The 21,600-nt window shown below is 35.4% G+C and overlaps 1 protein-coding gene across 1 annotated transcript in view; it reads right to left on the bottom strand.

Annotated features, from left to right (window-relative positions):
• Positions 1-12,347: 12,347 nt before the first annotated feature.
• Positions 12,348-21,600, bottom strand: part of LOC131052735 (origin of replication complex subunit 2) — a 55,108-nt gene continuing 45,855 nt past the window's right edge. The window contains exons 6-8 of the mRNA XM_057987330.2: positions 17,217-17,511; positions 12,916-13,143; positions 12,348-12,809 (exon numbers count right to left, since the gene is read on the bottom strand). Coding sequence (XP_057843313.2) covers positions 12,610-12,809; positions 12,916-13,143; positions 17,217-17,511 — 723 coding nt within the window. The 3' untranslated portion in view covers positions 12,348-12,609. The remainder of the gene's footprint in view (positions 12,810-12,915; positions 13,144-17,216; positions 17,512-21,600) is intronic.

Here is a 21,600-nt window from a genome sequence, read left to right as displayed (position 1 = left end):
AGTGTCACAAAACTCATTTGAACAACCAATGAATGGAAACAACATGAATAATATTTAACATGTCCAATCGGGGTCATAATACACACATAGTAAGCAATCATAATACATATTGTAAGGCAGATAGGAAAACATCATGAGGCTAGCCTGGCACAACCGAGGTCACAACTTGTATTACCGATAATACCGGTTGGCATAACCAATATATCTTTGCATAGGCATTCAACAATTAGCTTTGTCTAAAAATAGATTTAGTTATTTGTCTCTACCCTGAGAAGCGTGAAATGTCCTTCATTGGTGAGATCTCTAACAAACGATGGTCGGTTATTCTGAAATCTAAAGATGATTTGGTCATACATGCGACCAAAAGGATTTTTGGTGATGAGATTATACTCTCAGAACACAGGAAACGAGTTAATAGCAGCATCCCAGCAGGGTTTGCAGCAATACTACTCACAATGGGAGAAGAAAAAGCAATCATAGTCACATTATGCAAGTTGATTTTCAAAGAAGAATACTTGGTCAACTTGGAAATGGCGATAAAATGTGTGGATGATAATCTTCAAATACTTTACCCGGAAGATTACTCCAAAGTGGCGGAAGCTATAGATAAGGAAGAGGTGCTCAATATAGAGTTCAAAAGGCCTATCCTAAGTAGCAAGGATCATAAACACTGTCATCAAAGACAAACAGAGATTGCAAGGAGAATTGCATTCCTTAAGCAATGGCTTGGAGTGGTAAAAGAACCAAAAGGGGAATAGTGGGTGAATTATATGGTAGAAGAGGGATGGACCCCATTCCGGGTTGATAATCCCACCGAATCACGGGCCTTTGGCATGGAAGTCGCAAATCACAAGGAGGAAGATTAAGGTTTAATTACATAGGTTTGTTTGATATTACTACTATAACTAATCTTATACATAGAGATATAAGATCTGCAATTAGAACAAAGTACATAGTGAACTATATATTTCCTTTGATATAGAATACATAGCAAAGGGTAAGATACCCACTTGATGACAATTGCAAAACATATAGTTATACTAATTAAGTGAAATTTAGAATGAGGATGTTTTATGAAGCAGGGATATACTAAAATACAGTAATAGGGAGTACTTTAGAAGTTCTGGCATATTGGTTTACTTCAGCATCTATACTGAAACATATATAAATCTTGAATATTACGGTAAGAGTCTGAAGTACAGGCAAGATAGGTTGTGTTGGTATCAATCCTTTGTTGACCAGTGTTTACACCTTTAATATTATTGTAGACTGGGTAATCTTTCATAGTATAGCCAGCCATTTATGATGTTCACTTAATATGAAAGAAACCTAGTCTATAATAACAATAGGGGTGAGTATACAGAAATAATATTGGCTCTTATTCTTCTCTTTGGCACTAATAGTTAACAAAGTGGTTTTGCAGAGGGATTGTTTTGAAAATCCGTTTTGCAAGATGTTAGCACCCCCCACAATTTTTCATTCAGAATGTTCAAGCTTGCGGGTTTTCCTTATGGTGTCTTTATTTCTTTCAGGTTTTTTGTACCTCTTTGTTTTGAACCTAAACCGTTGAACTTTAAAAATAGTTCAATAGGTTCAAGGTTCAAGGTGTGTTTTAGCAAAATGTCTTTAGCGGCCTTTATCTCCACTAAAGCAAGTGCGTTATTGTTATGCATTTTGAACTTTGAACCAATGAACCTTTTTGGTTCAAGGTTCAAAACGTCTTTTTGTGAGTCGTGGCTATGTAATGTTGCTTAACAAGCGGGTGTCAATATGTTAAGTCTATTTTCAACTTGAACCTTGAACCTTGAACCAATTGTCTTTACGGTTCAACGGTTCAAAGGTTCAAAGTTCTTGCTTGTTAGTCATGGTTATTGCTCATTCCTGGTATTGTTTTCAGCTGCTAGTTCATTATTGTTCTTCCCAGATTAACTTGAACCATTGAACTCTTTGTAAGATGGTTCAAGGTTCATAAGGTTCACTTCAAGCTGATTCTAAGATTTTGTTAACACTGAAAGCGGTGCGGCAAGAAGGAATATTCTCGGCATCTAATAGTTTAAAATTCTAAATCTGGAAAGTAATCATGAGAACAGTAACTATTTGTGCGGAAGTGATGGGCTATTAAGAAGGTGTCAGGTTTTCAGTCATTTCACTGTTACTTCACATGCTTAACTGAATCATTATGAACCGTGTGTGGTTTTCTTGGGTTTTTTTCCGTCTGTTTAAAAGGACTATGAATTCATCTCCATATTTGTAAGGGCTACAGCTGCTATAATTGAGCAAATTGGAGGCGCCGAAGGTAAATTCAGCTCTACTTTCTTGAGAAGGTTTCCAGATTCATGGTGGTAGAGAGTAAGTTCAAACGATTCCCCTATGTTGTATTTCTTTAGTTTCGAGGATTTATCAGTGTAGGAAGAAAATCTTTAGCTTGTTCGAGTAGAATTCTACCATGTTTTACAATTTCTTGATTAAAAGTATAGATAGGCATTATGAAGCCGGTATTGTCGAAGCTTGGCCGAACGTCATGTTTAGTGAGCATATTACCAAAACTAGATGATACTTCCTTGGCTCATGCCAATCTAGCAGATTTCTTAGAAAGAACCAAGAACCCTCAAGCTAGTTCAATAATGGAGAAAATAGTGAGAAGTGATCTCATTGAAGCCGCTGCATTTCCACTTGTTGCACCATGTCCAGATTTGGTGATAGTTTGCATGAATAGGTATGATGTTGAGAATAGATGCATAAGAACCAGTAATGGTGAGCTGCTAGTCGGTATCAATCGGGAAACAATAATGGCGGCGATGGGAATCCCACACAAGGAATCATATGAGGATTGGTCTATTGGGACCTCATACGCCTTCTTCTCAGAGAAAAAGAGTGTGTATAGAAGTGTAATTGCAATAAATTGGCTTCTTAAGGTTCAAAAGGGAGGTTCACGGTTGTCGAAGCCCCTTACCAGAAACCACTTCATCACAGAAGTATGAGACATTGTTATACTACTAAATAGGCTCAAAGGGAATTCACACTCCTTTTACTAGGAAGATTGGATGTATTTTTACATTCGGGTGCTTTTATCTGGTAACAAACATCTTGATTGGGCCCAGGTAATTGCAGAGAGACTCCATGAAGGTTTTAGTAACTTTGTGGGTATGTCTAGTTTTTATATGTCCTCTTATCTTTTCTACATATTAGCTTGTACCAAAGATTGGTCGGGTTTTCTCAATGAACCATGGGTGGACGGCATGAAGGTTTATGATTACTACCCTTTGTTACAGCAGCAGAAACATGTAGAACATATTGCCAGATGAAATGGTGTCTTTGCAGGGAGGCTTGCTTTTGAACTACAGGGTGATGTGAACAAAAGAATGTCAGTTGAAGCAATGGAGTTAGTAAGTATATACGGCTATGTAATGTTGCTTAGCGAGCGGGTGTCAATATGTTAAGTCTATTTTCAACTTGAACCTTGAACCTTGAACCAATTGTCTTTACGGTTCAACGGTTCAAAGGTTCAAAGTTCTTACTTGTTAGTCATGGTTATTGCTCATTCCCGGTATTGTTTTGAGCCGCTAGTTCATTATTGTTCTTCCCGGATTAACTTGAACCATTGAACTCTTTGTAAGATGGTTCAAGGTTCATAAGGTTCACTTCGAGCTGATTCTAAGATTTTGTTAACACTGAAAGCAGTGCGGCAAGAAGGAATATTCTCGGCATCTAACAGTTTAAAATTCTAAATCTGGAAAGTAATCATGAGAACATTAACTATTTGTGCGGAAGTGATGGGCAATTTAGAAGGTGTCAGGTTTTCGGTCATGCCAATCTAGCGGATTTCTTAGAAAGAACCAAGAACCCTCAAGCTAGTTCAATAATGGAGAAAATAGTGAGAAGTGGTCTCGTTGAAGCTGCTACATTTCCACTTGTTGCACCATGTCCAGATTTGGTGATAGTTTGCATGAATAGGTATGATGTTGAGAATAGATGCATAAGAACCAGTAATGGTGAGCTGCTAGTCGGTATCAATCGGGACACAGTAATGGCGGCGATGGGAATCCCACACAAGGAATCATATGAGGATTGGTCTATTGGGACCTCATACGCCTTCTTCTCAGAGAAAAGAGTGTGTATAGAAGTGTAATTGCAATAAATTGGCTTCTTAAGGTTCAAAAGGGAGGGTCACGGTTGTTGAAGCCCCTTACCAGAAAGCACTTCATCACAGAAGTGTGAGACATTGTTATACTGCTAAATAGGCTCAAAGGGAATTCACACTCCTTTTACTAGGGAACATTGGATGTATTTTTACATTCGGGAGCTTTTATCTAGTAACAAACATCTTGATTGGGCCCAAGTAATTGCAGAGAGACTCCATGAAGGTTTCAGTAACTTTGTGGGTATGTCTAGTTTTTATATGTCCTCTTATCTTTTCTACATATTAGCTTGTACAAAAGATTGGCCTGGTTTGCTCAATGAACAATGGGTGGATGGCATGAAGGTTTATGATTACAACCCTTTGTTACAAAAGCAGAAACATGTAGAACATATTGCCAGATGGAATGGTGTATTTGCAGGGAGGCTTGCTTTTGAACTACAGAGTGATGTGAACAAGAGAATGTCAGTTGAAGCAATGGAGTTAGTAAGTATATACGGCAGCTTCTTCATTCAATTTCCCAGGTTCACCTACCTTCGGGTACGTGGTTTCAAAGGTGAACCATTCAAGCTACCAAGGTATGCCTTCGATAGCTATGTACCCATAGAGGTGAGCAGGCAACTAGCTTGTATTGATTAAAGGTTGGGGGCAAAAGGTGAATCTGGAGTTGCCTTTCCTATTGAACTAGGTTACTACAGTTGTAAGTCCGTATCCAATGCTTTAAATTTGGAATTGGAATTTAAGAGGATGAACCTGCAACCCTATGTTGCTAGATGCAAGTTTGATAGCAGAGGTTATGTCAGGGAAAACCTAAATATGGACGACCACTTCTATCATGAACCCCAGTTGGAAGATTACTGGGAGAATTGCAATGATGAATATGAGGTAAGGAGGAGATTGTGGTCAAGATTCACTCTGCAGCAGATTATCACCATAAAGCTTCCTATCAATATATCCGGAGTATAGGAGGAAACAGGGGAAGATATTCTGGATCCTGAATTCAGCAAGGAGGTTCAAGGAAAGCCAAACCCTGAGATTGACTGGAATAGAAAGGAAGATGATAATATCCAAGCTTAAACTTTTAATGTTGTAAGGAGAACTGAGAAGTCGTTGAAAGACCAAAAATTTAAGAAAGGATCGCTCATATCTTCCCATGAACCAAGAGTTGATTCACATGTTGGGATTCAACTTCCTATTTCTTCCACTAATGAAATTGTTGATGTTGCAGGTGGTTCAAAGCCAATTGTTGAAAAAATCCAACCCAAGAGATCGAAAAGGTCACCATTAGGTTCTACAACATCCCGAGTAACTCGATCAAGGAGCAAGAAAAAGAGTAAAAAGCCAGCATTGAGCCAGATTGTTGTGGACCTAGATCCTAGTGAACAAGTAGAAGTAATAATGGATAATCAGGACTTGGGTGAGCCTACGGTGCAAGAAATGGACATAGGTAAAGGAACAATGAGTGAATTGGACCCCATGAACACTCTAGTTATTGTCAATTCACCAGATACTCAAACAACTCCTCCACCTAAAGAACCTGCAAACACACCACGATGGTTGGAAGTTGTTGTTGGGAAGAAACGAAGTATAGTTCCAATTACAATCCCTATAGAACATATGGTCAGCAAGTGTCTTGGAAAGGTATCTAAGCCGAAAAGACTCAAAACACAGACAATGCTTGAGGTAGATGAAGCAACAGGTCATTGGACAGCCGAGATAGCCAAGCCTATAATAGATAGAGATGCAAACAAAGCTACCGAGGATGACTTCACAGTGGAAAATTTTTCAACATAAAATTCATTGCAAATCATACAAGGAGCTACCCTCTATTGCAGAGGATGGATTTTTAATATGTTCATCCAGCTATTGGTTTATTTGTTTCCTTTCATAAAGGGGTGTACAAGAGTCATATTATCATTCAAAGAAAGCAAACATTATAATTTGAAGAAATACACTATCTCATGTAAATCATAGATGCTACCTATGAAGGGCTCTTTGATCAGCCAGAATGCAGAATCTGTAAAAGTTAATATGTAAATTAAATGTTAGTAGTCTGACTGGACCTATGGTCCCGGGCAAGGCTGGAGGTTTTCTCCTCTCCGCTCTTTCCTACCGGTGCCCTCACTGAGCGGAGATTGTAATACTATTTATTAATAAAATATGGCTTAGGCCTATTCACCGAGCAAAAAAATATATTTAACATGTCCAATGATATGTTGTTTGTATTGTACTAATTATGTAAGATTAACCTTACGATCAATGATGAATTGAAAATGCATAAATCTTTTCCTTGTCCAAAATAGAATGTATCAAACCAAGGTCTAAGGAATATTCTATTAAGGTGCTATAGGACCAATATTTTGTTATTACATGCATCATAAGTTAAGCACCTAATATAAGATTCTCTCATGGTGCAAGGGATCTTCTCTATCATCATACATGTCAAAACATGTACCCAAGGCCCCTCTAGAAGGATGGACTCAGATTTAATAAGAAAGAAAACATTGTGGTAATTATTGGGCATAGTTGGGTTAGAGTTAAGTTATCCAACTGTGCTTGTAGCTCCTTTAGTGTTTTATGCACACAAGTTATGTCTTGAGAAAGTGAAGGAAAATGGGAGGTGTCAATTGGAAAATGTAGTGATGTATCAATGAGAGTATGTAGGTTAGACAAGAGGGTGTAGATCCATGGACATCAAAGAAGCATATGACATAGAGGGGAAAAGGAAAGATAGTTTGAGGGGGAAGAGTTGCCCTTAATGGTAGAGTCGCTAGAGAGAACAACTATGTCCAAGACATTACAATGGTGTAGCTCATCCAATGTCATGTTGAGGAAAGATCTTCAATGGCATACTGTTCAAGGTTTTCTGTTTGATTTTCATTTTGAAGATGAGGGAGTTACAAGAGTGTGAATAAGGTGCGCTATAATAAGAATTAATAATTGTGGGAGGTTAAGATAGTCGCCATAAGAAACATGAATCCCATCTTTTTTTCTAGGAAGAATTGCTAAACGCATCAAAATATACATGACCAATAGAAGTACAAGAACCTTTGAGAGAGAAATTATCGTAGGAAGTGGAAGGGGAGGAAATATCATACTTATTCCACAACAGCTCATGAGTATACAAGGATGCAAGAAAGGCTAAGTGAATATCATATCCTTGAAAAGAAGTATAAACATTGTAAAGCTAATGGTCAAAGGTAGTGAGGGTGTGAATCGAAGACCATAATAAGATACCTTTGATCAAGGTGCAAAGTTCAAGGCAATGCCTAAGAAGAAATCAATATGCTTTTTATGATCAGAAGTGACCAATCCAAGCTAGGAAGACTAAACCACATGCACAACCCCATCTATGAGCTTAAAAATCAGTAAATGCATTTGTAACAACAAAAGATGTGATAATAAATCTCGAATACCGATCCTAAACAGCATTCTACAACTAATCATATATTTTATCTACCTATAATTAATACAAACAAAGCTAAAGCATTTTAACCCTCTCAATTTCATTATGTTTATGAACTCTACTATTTATCTAAATATAATTGATATTTATTGTTTTATATAAATTTATTAGATTTAAACTTTCATTAATTTATTTCCACAAAAAACAGATTACTTTCTATATATTATGATACAATACTGGAGTTAATTGTTATTGAATAATATTAAAACTAATATTAATTTGTTAGAATAAAAACAAAAATAATTTGGATGCTTAAAATAATAAAAATACAAAAATACTACTGATTATTGATCATTCGAAAATTAAGTATTATGATTAAAAATATCAGGTAAATTTATTAGTATGCTCGAGATAGAAAAATGGTCTCCTGGGGTTATAATCAAATTGAAAAACTACGTGATCACTTCATTATATTGTTCATCATGGAGAACATTTGGATGACAAAGCACTTCATGCGAAACAGATTCTATAGGACTATCAGCAATTTAATTGTGTTTTTTGTTCTTATTCTATTATTATTAGAACCCAATAAAGATGCAAGAGCCGGACCAGTACTAGTATCAAATTATTGTTGACATAGGTTAGGAGGCATCTATAAAAGTGACACGGACAATAGATTTTGAGTTGTGAGATCTCCTGTTGTAGTGAATTGTTTCCAGAGATCCAACATTAACAAGCTTATTGTTATATCTGCTGAGAGTTGGTGCTGCACACTGTAGATCGCGTACACAATGACTGATAATTAATGACAACATTCCATTCATATACTTTTTGGTGGTTTTATGGTGTGAGGATGTCATTGCATGAATTCCCATTGAATAGTTTTATTTTCAACTCACTTATTTGTCCCTAAAAATCTTATTGATGAAGGTTGACATTGTGTGACCTCAGCTATCACAAATTGTTTGTTTTTTCGTCAAATGCATATAGATGAAAGATAGGTAAAAGCAACACCACGATGACATTTTTATTTCATTTTCTTAGATACTTGATGTGACAGAATTCCCATTCATTCACCAAGCCTGAGAGCGCTCGTCAAATCTAACCAGCAAGTTCTGAGCCCAGTTTTTTTTCTTAGGCAATGCTTTGGCTTGGTCTCGTGAGCTTCAAGCCATTAGAGTAGAGACCTAAATTGATCTGCAAGTGGATCAGAAAATGAGTAATCAAATTACAACTTCATAATGAATAAGGCACAACTCAATGGACACTAGTGATGAAGTAGGTGTTTCAGGACAGAAAACAAATATATCTCAAGTTTTTTGTGTGAAACCACCAGTTCTGACAGAACAATTATGCAAATGCCAATTTCAAAACCCACAGCCTCGTAACTGTTGATGTGATGAAAGCAACAATTTCTTCCTGTGATAAAGAAGTGCCCTGTGATGTTCCAAATTTCTCAATCTCCCTCTTCCTTACATCTTTTAAACTTCTGTTTAGGCTTTTACGAGCAGAAATAACCATTGTAATTGAGAAATAAACAAGGATGCAATCGGAAGCATCCAAGAGACGTATAGATTGTTATTGAATTTTCAAATCATAGAGAGAGCATTTGTGATCGTGAGTTGGCTGTAATAGAAGAGTAAGAAGTGCAGAAGTTAGCGGCTGATCTTAAGAGCTAAACACTGAATATTCTTGCTTGTATGCTCAAGAGGCCTAATATTGTAATCAGATTGGGGATAAAGAACGAGGTGACCATTAAAGTTCAGTGTCCAATCTTGCTGGAATTTACTTCTCAAATTTGGATTTGTCTAGGGTGAACCCCTGTGCTTTCCATTCTTGTGTAATTTTCTCTTGTTCCTTCGTGCTCAATTGTTTATTTAAATACTGCAATACTTGAATCCTCTTTTTAAAATGTAACTGAAACAGTATGGAATACCCATCCCATAAAAGAAAATATCTTAGGAATTTCTTGACAAACCAAAAGATAAAGATATTTTCAATTTATTGGGAGAAATCAGGAAAAACTAAGTAAACATCAGGCAAAGACTAGCATTTGTACCAAAAGTGCAATGGTTATGCCTATTGTAAAATATAGTTATAGAATATGTTGGGGAGTTTAAAAAAAAGTATAGCCATTGACTTCAGAAAGTCTCTCTTAATTCACATGAATGAATGTGAATGTATCTTAAACATATTAATATTATACTTTAGAACTATCAACTTTGAAAATTCCATCTTGTTGCTTGAAGACTATGCACTTATTTTAAAATTTCAATTCTAACTACATATCTCCAATAATGATATGATTGTTGTATAGGATTGCATTTTTTTAAGTATTGTTGAACTTAAGAATAACTTGGAAAATCACTATACTTGAAATTGGGACTTATAGACAAGCTTCTTCTATCCTATCGTATATTGATTAAATATAAACACTATTTTTTTATAGTCGTAAACAGTGAAAGCATTACAATCCCTTAGCAAGTATTCATCTAAAGTCAGAGTAAAACAAAATAACCTTGAAGTAAAAAGTTAAAAGTAAATAATATAAATATAATAAAATGATTGTTAAATAGTTTTGAATATAATCTTTAAATAAATAAAATAAACACAAATTAAATACAAATTAAATACAATTTAAGTAAATAATATAAATATTAAAAAAATTAGACAACAATCATAATAATGCAACTCACGAAAATGACAATTACACACCAAAATTTCATTTCTGTTGGTTTTAACAAGAATTTAACTTCCAAAAATCACAAAAAATAAATCAAATACAATATATAATAATAAACATATTTATAATATAAATTTTAGATAAATTAAATATATAATTTGAATTGCTTTTCAAATTACATTTTATAAAGAAATTTTATTATTGATCATTAAAATATTATAACATAAAATTTATTATTTATATATTATAATTTTTATATGTTATAAAAAATATTATTAAAATTTTAAAAACATAAATAATGTTTAAAAAATTTAATATATAATTAGTTTATATATTATATTCATTATTTATATTAAAATTGTAATATATTTTTAATAAAATATTTAAATTTATGAAAAAACTAAATCTCTCCATTAATTATTTATTAAAAACCTAAACCATTGTGTATAATTTATGGGCTGAATGAAAGCAAAAACTAATTATAATTTATGCACGTGAAAAGTGGTTCCTTAGTGAATGAAGACATCCGGTAACAGACAGACGGTAAAAATATTTACTTCGAAAATATTTTAGCTCAGCCAAGTAAATTAAATGTGGGATTTTGCAGCCACGTATCTCTTTGGTCTTAGTAAGCATATTGGCGTGGCAAGTTTCCATCTTTACCAAAGGGTGTAAACGTATTGGCGGGGCAAAGCAGCATGTGCCGGTTAATCAAACGAATGCAATAATCTTCATTTAGCAGACAGGAATTTACCGGAGCGTGAGACAAATCAAAGCGGCGAATTTACCGGAGCGTGACTTTTTAGCGGGAAGCGTGAGACACTTCCGGTGGGCTATGCCCACGCTAAAATAGCCTATCCGCTAATAATGTACTCCTATGAATTCAATCCTAATTTACAAATCATGCATCAATGTTCTAGATGTAACTAATAGCTTTAATGGTTTGAAAAGGTTCAAAAAACACTTCTCTAAAAGGGTGTATATAGTTTGGTTCATGTGTTCTAAGTTAAGAGCGGAGTAGTCCTCTGCCAATGAATCTGACTCTTTAATTAGAAAGATCTTTTGGGTGCAAAGGGCATCAATATACAACACCATTCTCATATATACATTTACAAAACTTATGAACCATTATGAAAATACAAATAAAACAAGGGCATAAATACCTCTGTCAATTAAAATTGTCAATCCTGCCAATTGAAGATAAATCACTAATCTCAAAAGTGAGTCAAATTTCTAATCAGTGGTCACAAGACAAGGAAACTCAATATAGTACCTTCAAAATTAGCTGCATGTGTTCTCTGTACCTGGAAACTTCTTAAGTGTTCTCTTACACAATAGAATAAGTACAAGTTTTAGCTGAACAGCTCCAAATACAACAAGTCAAACACAAAATTAACTACGCCTTAATGAACTTGTTATGGTATCTTTAACCAATATTCATACACTTCTGTAGTGGAAGCTATTTCATATACTATCCCTGAAATGCCATATAATCTACAGTAGGGCATATGTTATTTCAGGAACATTGTAGAAATGTCGCATGTTGGCATACTTTTCAGACAGCATTTACACTGGAATCTCATTCCATGTGCAAGTTTATATTCTTCTTCAACAACTTAGCACTTGTTAAACACAAAACCATGTCCATTTACTCATCCAAGGAAATTCTCTGTGGTTTCCACTACTAGATTCTTCTTTCTATATGGAAAGAACCACTAAATGACTTAAACAGCTGGCATGTCATGGCTGTTCAGGTGGGGAGAGGGCCCCACGTAAAGCACAACATTCCATCTGTTTACTTTCGGCCAATCCAACAATAAGCACATGTATAGCAGAAGAAATCTGCTGGAGTAAATATACTTGATTGAGAACTGACCTCTATGTCTTGAGTATAATTTTCTCAAAAGCGTTGACTTAAGTCCAGCTGGACCAAAATTTATCCAAACCACATTGGCCCATTTGGTAGCAGCAGAATCAAACACATTTTACTGGTCTGTTGGAATATGACTCAGGTCTAAATTAGTTTTCTCTCTTCCAATGTAAATGGCATATTACGGGTGTACTGCTACTAGTTCTTCGGATTTATTTTCTTCTCTAAAGTTCCAGAATTGAAAAAAATCTCAAGCAAACTTGTCCTGGTTTATATCGATTGAAGTTCAATTGTGTGCCATACACTTCATAACTCTTTTCTCTAAACATACTTATTCAGACAGTAAGTCTCAGAGAAAATTGTTAATATCTTCTATCATTTCATCAATTCTCTACTATTGAATAGAGCATACCAAAGCACTAGAAAATCAAAATCTCTTTCACAAAAATAAACTATCATATATATACTTAATCAAATTATTCCTTGGGAACAACTTTTCTTACAATGTAGCTCTATGAAGTGATATCTTGAAGGAGCTTAGTAAGTGCCTCTGATGGAAAGGGGATATAGAGGCAGTCTTGCCCATCAGCTCCCCTTCTAGTACGCACTAGCTCATGGTCTTTAAACTCAGTTAAATGGGAGTTAAGAGTCACTTGACTGCTAACCAAAAATTGTTCCCTACACAAGGTATATAAACGCTGAACAGGCAAACCTGCCACATCAAGAAAGTACAGTTGTTTTATTTGTCATGAACAGTGAGTCCGTGGAAAAGCTATTTAATGGATAGCTAAAAACCAAATTATAATTAGAATGGGTACCTTGTTCCTCAGGATGTTCAAGTTGATATTCAGCAAGTACTTTAAAGACGCTCTGGGCATTAGGAGTCAAACTCTGCAAAACAATGGCAGCAGTGCGTGCACTCTGCACAGCTCCTGTACTTGCAAGAATCAAAGGCATGAAGGTCCCTTCAACATTATAAGAAGCATATGTAGGGGTGTGGTACCACCACCAATTAAATTGCGCTCTTGCCATTTGCTTATCCCATACTGAACAAAACAAAAAAACTTAGTTCAGAAAAGGAAAAGATATTAACTCATTTCGCTAGGAAGCAAGTCAGAAATTCGCGACTAAAAAAGAAATTTGAATTTCACTAAAATAGTTTTGGCCTCAAAAAAATTGTACAACCTTACTTTAAATTTCAGAAGATGAGATCCATCCCTATGATCCTTGGTTGACAATAAACAGAAATGAAAGATTCATATGAAAAAAATGCCAAAATTTTCTCATCCAAGTCTTGGCCATGTAGGCATTTCAAACTCTCATCTAGCAGTCACAACTATTTCATTGGTTCCCACTTCCCATAGGTCCAGAATCACCAACTTATATACATTAACCATTGACACTAAACGAGAATGGATGCCATTGAAGTACACAAGATAAATGACACCAAGAAAATTAAGCGTTAATGAGTACAGAATTTCAAGTCTAACATGGTAAAAGCACAAATTGACATGTCATGAGCAGCAACTATAATTAGAGGAGGGCCCCTAGAGGTGGGTGGGAGGAGGCTATGGGGGTTTATTAATTGATGCCCCCTATAATAGTAGGGGCCATAGAATAGCAGGGGCCCAGCTAACAAAATTGCCATTGAGAATAGTAGGGAAATCCCACCCAACCCATGGTAATTAATCAGCTTGCTACAATAGGGGGGGCTACGGTTCTCCCACCCACCCCAGGGGGGCATAGTTATGAACTAATTAAGTATTCTTGCAGGTGGCATTAATGAACGAACTATGATTCCTGACTCTAGCCCCCTACTATTCCAAAGGGCCCCCACCCAATTCTATGGGCGCCAATTACCCTTATAATAGTAGGGGTAGGGATTGACTGATTAATTAAGTCGGGTGGGAACTATAGGCAACTATAGTCAATTTATCAGTGCCCTACTAGTCATTAATTTACTGCTCCCCAAAAAAAACCGGGAGATTCTAGCAGGTTAATTTCAACCATAATCATTGAAGTAGATTAGCACATTCTTGAGAGTTGGTGTAATACGGTATCCAGAAAATTAAGCATTAAGGAGTACTGAATTTTAAGTAACATAGTAAAAGCACAAATTGACATGTCATGATTATCCATTTATTATAATCCTTGAAGTAGCTTAGCACATTCTTGAAAGTCAGTTTAATACATTTAAGTACTGAATTTTTAGTCAACCAAGATAAAAAGCACAATTTGACATGTGATAAGAGCAATCCATCCACCATAGTCATTGAAGTAGCTTAGTGCATTCTCTGTAGTGTAATACAGTGATACCCTCTAGAAGTTATATTCCTTCATTGAACATTTTGGTAAATATTTATGTATTGTCTATTCTCTGCCATATAGCATATCCATCGAATAACAATAGTTGTCATTCTGTGTGTGATCAAAATTTATAAAATGCATATTAAAGTCTGTTCCATGCTCCAGGACATATGTTATGAATCATAATTCACAGACTGCACTAAACCTCATTTGTTTCAGCACGAATTTCATTGTGGCTTCCTCTATTTTAAGATTCCTAGAAAAATTGAATAAACCCAGCCTTTGAATACCCTGATTAATGCATACAAATTCAGAATCCCCATGAGATTTTATGTTCATTAGGATTGCCTGATGTGAATCAGACTTTTGAGCGTTCAGAGTTGTGTCCTTGATTAGGTCCCCACAAATACAAGACATGAGCGGGACCATTTTATTTGCTCAGAGTGTATTGATTTTCTGTCAACAAGCATTTAGACTGGAGCTTTAACAAACCATTTGACATAATACTTTAGTGCTGTGTTAGTTTAATGGCCAAATGTTACTGTGAAAATCATGCATCCTGGGAAGCACAATCTATTCTCTAAGGATGAAAAATTGGTATGTTTTGTGTTCTTCATCATGTGTAGATTAGTCGAGAAGACCAGTTAAAGTGGTAGAGATAAGCGTATATACCAACCCATAAATTCATTCAACAGTTCTGATGATTATTAATTGATTATTTTAATTTTACACCTGGTAACACATAAGGCTGTTCTAAATTATAACAGTAAGAATTGAACTAAGAAGTACACTCTCTGGTGTCCTTTAAACGTCTTGCTCTATTTGTGTTGAAGCCTTCCTGGAGTTTAGAGCAGATCATGTATGTTGGCCTTGCTCGTGGATTGAGTTATTTAAAAGGTCAGATTACCTAAATAACTACATTAATCTTAAAGTGTGAATTCTTATGGCAACCTAACAATAGAATGTATAACAGTGCAATGTAAGTGGCTGCAGTAGCACTGTCATTATCAGAGTTTTCAGCCCATCAATAGGTCACAGGAATGATAATAAGTAGTCATGATTCAAGTTTTCAACCCACACAAAGCCTCAAAAGTATTTTATTTTATTTTTAAAAACTCCTATTATCAACTGAAATAAAATGAAAACTCTTGCATAGTTTACATATTTCCTACTTACAAAACTATGCAATCTAGGTATACCTATATAAGAAAAGTGCTTTTGTTGAGTTGTCAAGAGAGGATCTATTTTAAGCTTACATCACATTTGAGTTATTCTCAGTCCACAAGGCATGACTAAGTTACAAGTATAAGAGCACGTAACTCGAGTCTTTCATAGCTCACTAACTAATCAAAATATGTAGGAATCATTTAATTACCCTAATATCTTAAATACATATTTATTACAATACTTTAGGTGCATAATTAGTCTAAAGTCAGCCAATTATATCTAAAATAAAACTAGGAAATCTAGAACGATAAGGAAAGAATTTCTTATTAAACTTAGAGATAGACAGATAGAAAAACTTAGATTCTACAGCCTCTGTAAGGGATTAAGACTCTTCAAGGGTATAAAACTCTAGAAGAGAAAGATATGACTATTCAAAGCATAGTTGCAAAACTCTCCAAGTACTCACAAGCCAAATTGCTAGGCGAGTTACTCGCCCAATAACTTGCCAATGAGTTTTTGTAGAACTCATGGTGGATTTTCCTTATAAAACTCACGAGTCAATGAATAAAATCATGATTTTTGTGTGAATAACTCATCTGAATCTGTATAAAAACCTTTTTCTTGCCTGCAGTTAAAAAAAACACAATTTTCACTTCATTTTCATAAGGTAAGCCTAATACTCAACAAAATTCTAATGACAAATATTAGATGGTGCCTATCATGATTGCCACAATTTTTGGTGACGGTTATACTACAATTTTCAAACAAAAGGATCAGTAGTATGCCATGCATACCTTTACTACCCTAGAGATTAAGCAGAATTGTTACACACAAACTCCATGTGTCCTCGACCTGTTCATTTGATGACCATTAAATAGTGCCTATTGAGATTGGCACAATAGGTCTGGTAATGGCAATCGAGTAGCATTGCATGCTAACCGTTACATCTTCAATTGTTCATTATCCAAATGTCCCTTGGATGAGACTATATATCTGTTTGTTTCTATATAGCCATATATGTAAAATGTATATTTATATTAATGTGCATGTGTATGTATAATTGTGTGCATGTATTTGAATATGCATTTATGAAACCTAAATTCACCTGGTTTTCTCACTCTGATTGTATTATGTAACTAGCTCTTTCTTGATTTCCTAAGATATTTGCTCCAAAAAATTTGGAACAATTAAAGTAACATTATAATATGCATGAGTATGAACATATGATTATTGGGCTCTAGAAATTTCAAACAAATTTGGAGAGAAATAAGATCAAATTTGATTAAAATGGCTTTTGCACGAGAATGTGATTTACTTTTAGCCTTCTTAGAATGCACAATAAATATTTTTGGTATGCTTTATGGCATTAGATTGAGAAACAATTAAAATGCATTGGTCAAAGTCCATCAAAAATTGTACCAGAAGTCATTAACAATATACAATGATCAGAATACGAAAACCATTTTATTAATTTGGTCTGCACACTAACAAGAAAACCCCTTTCGAAACAAATAAATCATGAATAATAAAGTGAAAAAACAACTGTGGGACTTCAAATTTATCAACCTAAATAATCCTCTATCCATGCATGCAATCCACAACAACATAAAACTATATAAACAAAGGTATATGAAAATTTTCTTACAAAGTGGTGCATTGACATGGTCAATAGATGCCACAAAATGCACTCGTGAGCAAGCTGCAAGGGTAGCAAGATATTGCTGTATTTCATTTTCTCTAAGACTCGGGCCATCAATATTATGCACCAACACATAAACAACACAATCATCCTCGATGCCACTTCCTTCACTAAGAAATATAATAATTTCCTCTAAAGTTTGAGAGCTAAAAGGTGGGGTGCTATTGGACTTGCTTCTTGTCGATGATTTTTTTGTGTGCTCCATCTGATCCCATAAGACTTCTGCTATAGTAGATATAACCTAATAAATGTTTCATCATGTTAGTGAAAGTATAAGGAAACAGCAAAATTAATGAGTTCAAATCTGTAATCATGCAAAAATCCATTTAGAAATCCCAGAGTTCACCATGAAATTAAAAGTCATACAGACCTTGTATAGGTCAATTTTTTTTTCTAGACTAAACTATTTGAATTCTATATTTTGAGAAAGCAAATTTGTAGAGCTTTCCTTGTACAAATTAATTAATTTAAATCTAGAGTAGCCTTTTGAATTCTATATTTTAAGAAAGCGAATTTGTAGAGCTCAGAAATAAGAAATCCAAATTATTACCAGTATTGCCAACTCTTACACAACTGATTAACTATGAAACTGAATCATGATATATTTATTGCTGTTGTACTACAGTTGTTGTCACTGGTGTCATTATCAATATCATTGTTGTTATACTGTTGTCATGTTATATTTATTGCTGTTGTTATAATGCTATCATGTTATATTGTTGTTATGATGATGTCATGATAGATTTAACAGTGAATTTTTTTATGTTATAACGATTTCTTTTTAAAACATTTTAATAAATTGCTTTCCCTCCCGGGATGCCTAGCCTTCCCTGAGACAATTGAGGGACATCTGAGACATCCCCAGATGCCTTGGCTACAGCCATGCGTCCCCTATGTGTTTCCTGCCATCCCCGATTCTAAGGACACGTTCCATAACGTTTCCACATTTTCTTAATTGGGAGGGAGGGAGGTGGGCACAGCCAGGGGACATCCTGCCATCCCTAAAATACCTTAAGGGACGGGGACAAAATTTTGAGGGTTGGGGATGCATCCCTATGTAACACAAAATAAATCCAATCAATTTGAAATTTTTACCCTAGCTTAATAGGCCCTACATTGTACTTCACAAAATATTCTCCAAAAATTTGGTTGATCTGTAGCCTTGACAGTATAGTGGAATCCCTAACTACTTAATAACTCCCTTATATCTTCTCCAACCTCTCCAAATCAGAATTGTAGATGTATAAATGAGCCCTTTGTCAACCCTCAAAAACCCAAGAAGAGATTTGTTGAATTGCAACCTTGAGAGTGAAATTGGTGGAAACCCTAATTCTGCAATAACTCCTTAAATTCTGCTCCAATTTCTTTCAAATTTAGCTTGTAGAAAAATCAAAATGGCCCTCAATAACTCTTTAAAAATCAAGAAAAAAATTGCCAAAAATCAAAGAGATATTCGCTTCCCAAAATGATCAAAAAAATCAAAAAAAGTGTCTTGCCAAGATCATGCTTTGATACCACTTGCAATGAAACAAATTGCATGATAGAAGAATAAAATATTAAATACACAACAAATACTTGGTAATACTATGCCATTTCAAAGGGGCAAGCTCCTATTCTACTTCAAGAGGGATACTTCCAATAGTCTTCAATATAAACCTGTGTTACATGAGGACGCATCCCCGCCACTAAAACCCTCATCTCCATTGCCCCTGCCATTTCAGGGATGGTGGGACATTAGGGTGCATACCCCCTATCGTTCCAGGGATAGCAAGACGTCTCCCTACCATCCCCTCACCCCCATTTTCAGATTTGCCAAAACGTCCAGGGACACGTATCCATTTTTTAAAACAGTTGCAAAAATTAAGGGGATGGCCAAGCATTCCCCTCAATGCCCAAGGTTCATAAAGTCAAAACAATAAAAACATGAATTTTTTTAAAATCTATTGGGTTGTAAAGGGTGTGGGGGTCCGACAAAACCTCCCACGCCCCTTATAGTCCCTATACTCCCTAAATCCCTTCCAAAACGAAAACATATCATTTTTGTTGTTTTCTTCATTTTGCCTAGAGGTGGTTGTTTGATTTTTCAATTTGCACTCACTAGTTCAAGGGTGTTGCAAGGACGAGGAATGGAGTTTGAGAGGTGAGATTGAACACCTCTCCATTGCATTTTGCCACATTTTTCAAAATCTCTGAGTCTAAAAGAAATTAACAATTGCAAATTTGAAGCTACAACAATGTCAACTGTCAAGGTATGCCATTCTTTTTTTTTGGCTTGTTTTCATTATTTTGGTTTCAAACTTTTAGTTTGCCATCATTAAAAAACACCACAAAATGAGCAACAGTAGTAGTACCAGTCATAAGCGTAGTGAAGAAGTTCAAAATGAAGTAACTAGAATATCAGTATACCCTTCTAATAATTCTAAAAAATCCAAATTCAGCTTCTATTCCACAAGACCATTTTGCATGCCCTTCACCCTCGCTTCAAAATTTTGCAAAAGGCCCTTTCAACCCCAAGAAACCATTGCTTGAATTTACCACCAATTTGACTGTCAGCAAGGGTAAAGATGCAAGAGGAAACATGCATTGGCTATGCCATATTTGCAAAACTGATTACCATGGGAGCTATACACACAATAGGGTGAGAGTGGACAAGGGGTGAACAGCAAGTTGAAATGGCAAAGTTGGTTGGAGTGAGTGAAGACAAAATCATTGGTTCTCCTCACAATAAGAGATGGTCATCTATTGATTTGCATGACTATTCCAATGTATCGGTTAGAGAGAGTTGCAATAGAGGGAAGTGGAAGGTCACTTTTGCTAGAGGTGAGAAAAATATAGTGATAGGGCGAATGAATATGCAAAAACGTGAGCAGGCCAATGTTTCAATGGCCAAATTTTTTATGCCCATGTTCCATTTCATTTGGCAAGGTCACCTTATTTCAAAGCTATATTGAGAGATGCAATGGCAGTTGGATCCTCTTATGCTCCCCTTGGAGAACATAGTTGCGTACCTCCTTCCTTGACAAACAATATTCAAAGGTGAACATGTTGATGGAGAAGATGAGACAAACATGGATTAGGACTGGTTGTTCCAATGTCATGGATGGGTGGACTAACTCATTAATATTATTGATAGTAGATACATGCCCTGCTGGTTCATACTTTCTTAGAGCTATTGATTGTTTTGGAAAATGTAAGGATATTGATTACCAATTTCACAATTTGAAGGAGGCCATTGTAATGTCCCCACTTTGAAATAGAATTTAATAATAACTAATAATAATAAAATTTAAATATTGAAAATTAAATTAAAATATAAAAAATATAATTAAAAATAATTAATAAATATTTAATTACAAAAATGAATGGTCAAAAGACATTGAAGGAAAAGCTGTGACTCCTTCAACAATGAGATATAAAAGGGAGAAGAAAACCTCATTTGAAGGGGGAATAATTGGGAATCAGAGGTGCAGATCTGATTTAAATAAAAGTGTAGACTTGATTGTGAAAGGTTATGTCCCTTTCAAAGGGTAGAAATAATGAAGAGTTAGTGATGTTACTGGTGATGCTAGGGCTACTGCTGCTATCTTTGCCAATGATGCTTCTTAAGCTACTGATGCTTCTTAAGTGGATCTACTACTAAAGAAATTGGTACAGTATCTTATACTGGGACAGGAAGGAGCGCTACTCGATCCGCTGATGTTGTTAGTAGTGGTGCTACTGATACGGATGCTGTAGGATCTGCGTATGGATCTGGGTATCAATCCGGAACTAGCTAACTAGCTATAGAAAAAGAACCGGGAGGGACACGACGCGAGGTGGGGAGTTTATTGGGTTTGTATGCAACACTCTTTCAAGGGGTGCTAATGGTGAAATGGTTTGTCTCTTACCAAAGGGCATATATGATGAAGAGGTGTGACCTCTCCCTCTAATTAAGAGATATAAAGGAAATGAATCAAAAGCAATTAGGGACATCACCATCAATCAGATCAGATCAAATCAGATCAGAACTATTATTAAGGTACAGGCAGTAAAATCCTTGCTCTTGGTGTCATGCTTAATGAATGAAACTGAAGGAGAAATCATCGCAGAAGAACATCAGGCCATTTTCATGCTACTATAACCAAACTTAGGCACTCATAGGACTGGTGCGTATACTCATGATCATACAGTTACAGCAATGCACTCACCACACATAAACAGCAGTCGGGTGTACAATACAATGATAACATTAATATATAACATATTGCATATAGCGTTAACCTTATATATATATATATATAAACAGGCATATCCTGCAATAGTCTAGGAATTGGTGATAATCTGAGTAATG

Source organism: Cryptomeria japonica, chromosome 8 (genome assembly GCF_030272615.1).
Source record: "Cryptomeria japonica chromosome 8, Sugi_1.0, whole genome shotgun sequence".
NCBI classification, from domain to species: domain Eukaryota; kingdom Viridiplantae; phylum Streptophyta; class Pinopsida; order Cupressales; family Cupressaceae; genus Cryptomeria; species Cryptomeria japonica.
This window is presented reverse-complemented; position numbering and strand designations above follow the sequence as displayed.